Source organism: Pinus tabuliformis, chromosome 3_2, assembly GCF_031772625.1.
Source record: "Pinus tabuliformis cultivar Carrire ecotype Pingquan chromosome 3_2, CPIR1, whole genome shotgun sequence".
In the NCBI taxonomy this organism is placed as follows: domain Eukaryota; kingdom Viridiplantae; phylum Streptophyta; class Pinopsida; order Pinales; family Pinaceae; genus Pinus; species Pinus tabuliformis.
The window spans coordinates 1,218,576,739-1,218,585,720 of NC_142302.1; the positions used below are offsets into that span (position 1 = coordinate 1,218,576,739).

Consider the following 8,982-nt stretch of genomic DNA (forward strand, 5'->3'; position numbering starts at 1 on the left):
TTCATGTGTAAGCAAGTATATTTCATTTGTAAGTATACTCACCAGGAAATTTTTTTTTCTATTACAGATTCTATGAATATCTTGAAGTTTGATAAAGCTAATTTGAATAATGAACGTGGCGTTTGCAGGTAAGATTTTGCAATATCTTCAAAATCTGTAGTTAAGTTAGAAGAACACAGAAGAGTAATCAATTTAATTAATTAAGTTTTAATTAACTTGGCTTTTGTAGGCAAGATTTTGGAATATTTTCAAAATCTAATAGAAGAGTTAGATGTGTAAGGACTTTATTTAGAAATATGAATGATTATCTTGAATTTGTTTTGATATCGTGGTTTTAATTATTAAAAGTTTTTTACTTTTATCAGTGTATATTTTAAGAGTAGATTTTTTTGTTGTTGTAAGTTTGGTAGGACTTTTCTATTTCATCATAAAAAAGGTAGATTACATCTAGACCGAGAAAAATAGGTGGTCTCAACCTTCCTAGAGGGAAACTAGGTCTGTTGGCCACCTAACGGTATAATAAGCTATCCAATAACAAAATGTAATAAGTTTGATCATCCATTCCAAATAGTTTTGGTTCTCTTTAAACTGTCTTGACTCTAAATAACTTAAAGCATTGCTATAAACATATTGAACTATATTAAACTTTTGCATAAACAAAAAGAAATACTGAAAGACCAACCTCAAGCTAATCAAATTCTATTGCCTCAACTAGAGCAAGGTCTTGGGTGCTAGATCCAGGAAGATTAGTTTGAGGGATGCATGAAATGTGTTGCTCAATTCGACTGAGTCATCGATTGCGTTGCTGCAATTGAAATTGAATTTTCTAAAAATCTTTACTATAGTCAGGGAACCCATGAGTGGTAGTCGCCGCCCCAATGGAGATTTGTTCAAGAGATCTAGCCAGTAGGCTCTTCATTAACTAGTACAGGTGGAGTGTTTGCTTAAATTGGGTAGTCTGAACTTGGGTATGACTGGGGTCCAACACTAATGTTTGCTAGCCTTCCAAATCAATATCCATGAGCCCTTCTTTCTGATTCAACTCTTCCTCCCATTCCTCTACCAACTAGTGAACCTGAGTCAAGGTGTCTTCATGGTATGTCATCGATGCCTCATTGATAATTAAAGAAAATGATTTCCGACCATGAGTCTGACTATTAGAAAATTACATATTACAGAGCAATGGAACACATAAAGTATATTGCAAAATATAAACAAAGAAAATAAATAAAACAAGAGAGACACAAATATATGTGGTTCATCCAATTTGGGCTACATCCATGGAGAAACAACCAGTCCTTCCTTTTATATTATTCAACAAACTGAAGAGATACAATGTACAACAGATCTGCTATAATTCTCTCGTCGCTCTCACATAATCTCCTCTATCTTTCTTACTCAAAATACAGATCTACATAGACGCAATACAATTCCCTCATATATAGTGAGGGGTTTCCTTATAGGGCAAAAAACCCTAAATTAAACATAACTTCTACTGTCAGATCTTCACCTAATGAACGACCTAGATTGACTACGAAATTACAACATTTTACAAGGAAATTTTACATCTATTTTTAACTGTATACAACCCTCCTCTTCTTCCATTCCATCTCAAACTTTTCATGATCTTACCCATTCTCATGCCTCCCTAATTGTAAACCCTACATGTTGCCACTTTGATTCTTTTTCTCCTACATGTGAATCAAGTCTTGGTTTCCTGGTTAAAGAAGATAAATCTATTGTCACTAGTTCAAATCCTGTTGAGCTTTCAGAGAATGTTCAATCTGAGCATGCCACTATGAAATCATTTTTATTTTCGTCTATTCAGTCTAGTTTGATTTCCCCTTTCTCACCCGACTTCTTTCTCCATCTTTGCATATATTATCTCCTCATATATTTCACGCGTTTCCTATGAGTGCAACCTATCCATACTATTTCTACTTTCCTTGACATATGTCATGCATGTAGCCATAAGCTCATATTGCCTCTCGTGGTAGAGAAACCATGAACATAGTTTCCTTGTAAACTTTTTCCTCTCCCTCTCCATTAGAGTATGATCTCTCTAATCATCACTATAACTCTTGTTCCAATGCACTCTGCAGTGTAATCTAACGAAATGTTTAGTTCAGGTGATATGCAAGTTGTTGAATTTGAGAGCAAGAGCATTTGAAATATAGGTTGTTGGATTTGAATTTACAGTGTGTATAATGTTGTATCATTGAGTGTTGGGTAGCTAGATAGATAAACATGACTTAGTTTTAATAATTCCAACCACAATCAAATATGTGGACATTATGTCATTAACTTATAGTATTAATTTTTTTACAATTTCATTATATTTTAAATTTGAATTTTTTTAACTGTAAATTCTTTAGTGCGAATCTTTTCACATTGAATTTCAATGTGCGGAGGTATGCACAATGAGCTGAACTTTTGCACAATAATCTTCTGCATAATGAACACGTAGGGTTGCTGGCTGAGAGCGCCAAATTCACGTTTGGTAGACATAGTTTATTTAAATTAGATGTGTCACGGAATCAATGCAAGGTTTTTTGTGTGTGCTGGAATTAGCTATGATTGGGTGTGCTACAACGATTACACGGTGGATCCTATCCTTTAGTATCGGGATTGATGAATGAATCAACATGTGTCGTGTGGGTGATGGAGAGCATTGGTGGTTGGTTCAACCATTGTGTGAAAGTTCATTGTGTGGAGGACTATTCTTCATAAGTTCAGCTCATTGTGCGAACCTCTGCACATTATGTTTTTTCTCCTTCAAGTGAGTCAGGTCTTGGTTTCCTGGTTAAAGAAAAAATTCTATTGCCACCAATTCAGATCCTACCAAGCTTTCTGAGAATGTTTGATCTAAGCATACCAATATGAAATCCTTGTTATCTTTGTATATTCAGTCTGGTTTGATGTCTCCTTTCTCACCCAACCTGTTTTTTACATCTACGTGTCTATTATCTCCTCATATATTTCACGATTTTCCTGTAAGTGCAACCCAACCAAACTATTTCTACTCGCCTTGACATATGTCATGCATGTAGTCAGAACCCTATTTTTTCTCTCGTGACAGTGATCCGGATTTAAATAGGAACACAACAAATTACATATATAACCATAATACAAAGATGCAGCAGAAATAACACTTCCTTTGATTAATATCAAATAATGAAATATGCTTACAAACATTATGGAAATGAGACTAGCTCAACGATGGTAGCTTATCTCTAAGAAGAGATGTGGTGGCTACCTGCCTCTAAATTGCATTACAATGAGGCTCAAGGGCCTTTTTATTATTCAAAAATAAGAGAAAACCCTAAACAACCAAAACCCTAACCCAAGGAGATGTAACACTAAGAGTTTATGAGCCCCGTTGGGGTTAGTTGGGCAACCAACTTCCCGAGGTCATGAGTTGGTCATATTATCTCCATTTGACGCGCATGATATCCCATTGGAAAGATCTCTCCGAGGACTTTGACAAAATAAATGACTTTACGGAAGTTGATGGCAGTAGATTGCCAAAAATGGCTCCGGAAGTTTAGGACCTGAAAAAATGCTAAAAATAGTAAATTGTGCTACAATTAAGGAAACTGAAAAGATGAAAGAAACAATGGTGGGGGTCCAAGTAGAATTGGTGGGTGGCCACCAATATCCACCTGGATCAGGCAGAGCAACCATGAACACAATGTCCTTCTAACCTTTCTCTTTCTCTCCATCACGTTATGATCTATTTAATCATCACTATAACTCTTGTTCCAATGCACTTCACTATGTATGCTGACAAAATGTTTAGTTCGGGTGATATGCAAGTCACTGAATTTGAGATAAAGAACATCTAACATATAGGTTGTTGGATTTGAATCTATAGTGTGTAAACCATCATACCATTGTGTGTTGGGTAGATGGATAAATAAACATGACTTATTTTTAATAACTCCAATTACAATGAAACATGTGGACATGATGCCATTAGCTTGTGTTATTAATTTTTAACAATTTCATTATATTGTAAATTCAAATTTTATTAATTCTAAATTCTTTTGTGTAGACCTTTGTAGATTTAATTTCAAAGTGTGGAGGTGCACACAATGAGCTAAACTTTTGCACAATATCCTTCCGCACAATGAACACGTAGGGTTGCTTGCTTGAAGCGCCAATTTCACATTTGGTAGACAAAGTTTATTTCAATTAGACCTTTCATGGAATTAGTGTAGCGTTTTATGTGTGTTAGAATTAGCTACGATTGGGTGCGCTACACCGATTACATGGTGGATCCTAGAATTTGGTAATGAGATTGGCCAATGAATGGGCATGTGCCATGTGAGTAATGGGGAGCATTGGTGGTTAGTTCAACCATTGTGTGAATGTTCATTATGTTAGAGATTATTGTGAAAGTTCAGCTCATTTTGCAGACCTTTGCATATTGAAGTTCAATGTGTGGATGTTTGCAGAATGAGCCAAACTTCTGCACAATAATATTTCACACAATGAGCACATAGGGTTATTGGCTTGGAGCAGCAAATTCGCATATCAGACTCTATTACTACAAATTTCTCAAAGCAAATATTGCATTATGTGAAGGGGCCATTGATTCTTGAGTAATGTCTTGCCCTGAAGTGCTTGCATTGTAGCTCAGTTCAAGTTGCTCTACTGCGCATGTTACTTAATCATGAGCTTGCTTGCATGTGTAGCACCATGGATCATCATTCGCTATAAGAAATGAGACATAAACACTTTTGTTTTGAATTGAATCCAACAACCAGGTTCGTGGATTTGTGACTAATTTGTCTTAGTCACGAGGGCACCTCTTTTGTCGGTGCTCTCTCCCATTACTCCTCCCTAAAAATGAAAGAAAAAATGAAAAATCCTCTTTACTATTTATATAAAGAGAACACCCCTCTTATTATAGAAAACATAATTAACTCTTGTTCTTCCCATTTCCATGCAAGGATTAGTCCTTGAGCTTTTACTAACATATCTATGTCATTTTTTCATTTTTTATAAGTAGTGTCAGGGGAGAGCAAATGTAGCGAATGCAAACCCATGAAGACATGGTATGTATTACTAATCCCTAACAGAGGATTGGTGGTATAACAAAATGTCATTTTTTTTTTTTGGTAATTTGGGTTGCAAAAGTTCAAGGCTTAACTATAACTCCATAATCTAAGCTTCATAGGCACCCATGTTCTTCTTATAGCTTAGCAGGTTTGCACCTGCAGGTTACAAATTTCTAGCCGTCATGAACCAAAATTTTGTGCATCTAAGCATCACTATCTAACCAATTACCAATTTTCAGCGTAAAGTAGTTAAATTGGACAAAACCAAGGAAATTATTTCATGAAAATAAAAATAATTATTACATTTGGCATTATTTGAAAGCATTGATATGAGATATAAAATCATGATTTTCAAAACATTAAAAGAGTAATATTAACGTATATTTTAAAAATTAACACAAATGTATATGTCTGGGACTGTGGAGGAAGTCCATTGTGCGGAGGAAGCTTTCCAATTTTCATGGTTTCCAATTTTCATTGTGTGGAGCTTCACACGAACAAATTTGCTGAGTTAACGTTTCACACAATTCATACAAGAAAATTAAAAAGCATTATTACATAGGGCATTATTTGAAACCATTAACATATCAAATCTAAAAGCATGATTTTTAAAACATTAAATAGATTTATTATCATATATTTTCAATAACACAAATGCATATGTGTGGGACTACAGAGGAAGTGCATTGTGTAGAGGAAAGGTTTCATGTGCGACCCTCTGCCCTTGGCACACAATCTTGCACTCGGCACACAATCTAGTAATAATAAAAAATGAAGCATGCCTAATTAAATGCGAACCCCACATTGCCTTAATCAATTAATTAATCATTGTGCTTGTTCTCCTCTGCATAGATAATTGGGCACAATAAAAACTAATAATAATTTAAAAACATTAAAATTCAAGTTTTTATGCATAAACTAAAGATTAATACATTTTTCCTTTTCAATCAACACTATCCTTAAATCTTGTGGGTGAGCTTTGTGGAAATAGCTTTCACTTTATGGAAAGCTTTCATTGTACAAAAATTTCTCACACTTCACACAATCTTTAATCAAATAATTAGTAATAAGATACTTTTAATCAATTAATTAATGATTAAAATAAAAACTATTTATCGTTGCAATTATTACCTTTAACTTTAAAAAAGACCAACAATCAAAATACGTATAATTCTTAAAAAAAAAAAAAAAATCAATTTTATAACATCCATTACAACTACACCCATTTCTCTCATTCCCATAAAATGGAACTCTTTAAAACACATTTAGTTATCCTTCGAAATAGATTTATATTGCATTTTTAGAACATTTGCTCACTATTATGGGTTTCAAACTACAACTGAACGGTCATAATGATTTTCCCAACCCTATATGAAAGCGCTGTGTATATTAAAGATCCTCGTATTTCCATACTCTGCAGTGTAATTTCAATGCGTCGTTTTCACATTGAGATGACAAAAAAATATTAAACAAATTCATATATGATGGGTCTTCAGCCGCACCTAATAACAAATTCATGCGTCACACCACTTATGCATGCTTGCACATTGAGATGACAAAAAAATATTAAACAAATTCATATGTGATGGGTCTTCAGCCGCACCTAATAACAAATTCATCCGTCACACCACTCGTGCATTCTTGAAGACTCAGCCCATACCCATTGCTTAACATGAACCATTCACCCCTATTTTTCAAAAAACGTCTTAGTCTTTGTTATTATGTTTTCATCCATTTATTAGACTTTAAACTTGACGTGAGTTTGGTGCTGAAATGTCAAACATAGCGACGCACATCCATGGCAAACATTCAAAAAAAGTAACATGCCATTCAATTATGCTAGTGTTCAACACAACATTACATATACATTTCTCATGCCACCACATAGCATTACATATACATTGTTTTTGCATTTGTGTTTTAAGAATCCAGATGGAAAAACTGCAAGACCATATGCTTTTCAAAGTGGCAAAGTAACTCCCTTAACTAACTATGGAACCAAAATTCGGAATTCGCATTTCATGACTGCAGCTACAGCAAGGAATCTAAGTGTTAGTCAACTATCGATGGTCAGAGAGAAGGATCTAAGTCTATGTCACTAGCATTGGATAAACCAATGCCTAATAATTTCCCTTGAATTTGAGCCAGGTGTATATCCAAACTAGTGAAGTTGTAGTTAAATCAAAATTTTTAGGTGTTAGTCTCCAATAATCTCTCTTGAATTTGAGTCATATTATATATATATAATGTTATAATACCAATCACATTATAGTTAAACCAAAATCTACCAATATTAGTCAACAATCTCATCACCAAAGAAAAAGATCCAGGATAAACTATTAACCCATGTCAAAAGACACAATGGGAAATTAATCTACCCAATGTCAAAAAACACAAGGGGAAATTAATTTATCCAATGTCCAACAAACTTAATAGCTGCAAATAGGTGGCCAAGCTGTGAACGCAGGAAGGATGATGAGGCGCTTTAGGCTTGAAGGACTGCGTATTCAGCCTGTGATCCAGCGCGAGCTCAACGCCTACGTGAGAATATCTCCATGGATTAAGTCTGTCCATCATGTTTCTGCATAGCCCAAAATTCTCGTTAAATATTACGCCGGGTATCTTCGTCACCAAGTCGTGAACGTTGACAACACGCAGAATCCCGAGGCCTAGCTCCTCGCACCGATCTCTGAAAGCGACGTTTCCCACACGGGGCCCCGCAAATGAATACACTGTAATTGGTATTCTCCAACAAGAATACCAGTACGGACGGTTCAGTTCCAGCTCTGCAATATCGTAAGCACACAAGATAGCCAGTGCGCTTCCCATGCTGTGTCCTGTCAGAGTTATGCTTACCTCCTCGCCTTTGTATTTTTCTACAAGTCTTGCAATCTCAGACACAAGCTGCTCTCTGGCGCTTCCGTTGCTAAACCTGCATGTCGAATCCCGTGAAGTGTAGAGTCCCAGAAAACCCTTCTCTACCTTCACATCCTCACTAGGGTTTAAAGGGTTTAAACGGGCAGCAGTTAAGATATACGTGAGATTAGCTACCCATTCCCCGTAGGTAGCAGTGCCTCGCAATGCCACGAGAATGTCCCTGCGTCCCAGTCGTTTAATCTCCTTCTCGTCCTCTGTAACTGCAACGTAACCAATCCAATTAGATCGATCTCCTTCAAACTTATTTTTTATGAAATCCGGAATGTTAATGCCCGGCGTGGCATAGATATATTTTGTAACTTGATAACCGCAATTCACCAACCCTACCTGACCCAACAAGTTCTCTCGACCATGTTTGCAGAACCCACGAAACCTAGACCCAGGTTCCAGATCAAAGGCTTCATAACAAGCTCGCACGAACACCCCATATTTGGTGATTTCCGAAAGAAGCAGTGGATGCAGTGGATTCAACATTCCTTTCCAATTATTCGATCCTTGTAATTGTCTCCACATGTCTGCTAATTGTAAATCTTTGTCATCATTTTTATTCTTCTTCTGGTAAAATGGGTGATCCTTAAACACTTGCCTTAAGCTTTGCGGAACTGAATCTACTCTAACCATGCATGGATTCTGCGTGGGAGGTGCTAAAACTGCGATTATAGTTGGGGACATATTCGACTTACTAGAAGAAGATTCACAGTTGTAGGCTTTCTGAGCTGCAAGGCAAGATTGCGATTGAGCAGGGTGGATAAAGTAAGATTTAGTGCCATAGCAAGATTCGACGATCATAATGGGATTCTCAGGTAAAGGCCACCCACAAAATGCAGAGAGAAATTGAAACTCGGTGGCTACCTGGACCACAGACCAATCGACAGTAAAGGACGGATTCTTATGCACGCATCGATGTTGGTTGAATATACGCCTTGCACACTCTGCATCTGCCCTGACGTACTCAAGGTTGGTTTTTTGGATCTGATGACGC

At 36.2% G+C, this 8,982-nt stretch overlaps 1 protein-coding gene across 1 annotated transcript; it reads right to left on the reverse strand.

The window, feature by feature from the left end:
* Positions 1-7,472: 7,472 nt before the first annotated feature.
* Positions 7,473-8,672, reverse strand: LOC149185124 (galactolipase DONGLE, chloroplastic-like). The gene has a single exon (XM_089415557.1). It carries the CDS (start codon positions 8,670-8,672, stop codon positions 7,473-7,475), a length of 1,200 nt encoding a protein of 399 aa, XP_089271683.1.
* Between the last annotated feature and the right edge of the window lie 310 nt (positions 8,673-8,982).

What these genes read in the sequence shown, in the direction of transcription:
- LOC149185124 (XM_089415557.1), bottom strand. Translation starts at nt 8,672, where the DNA reads ATGTCCCCAACTATAATCGCAGTTTTAGCACCTCCCACGCAGAATCCA.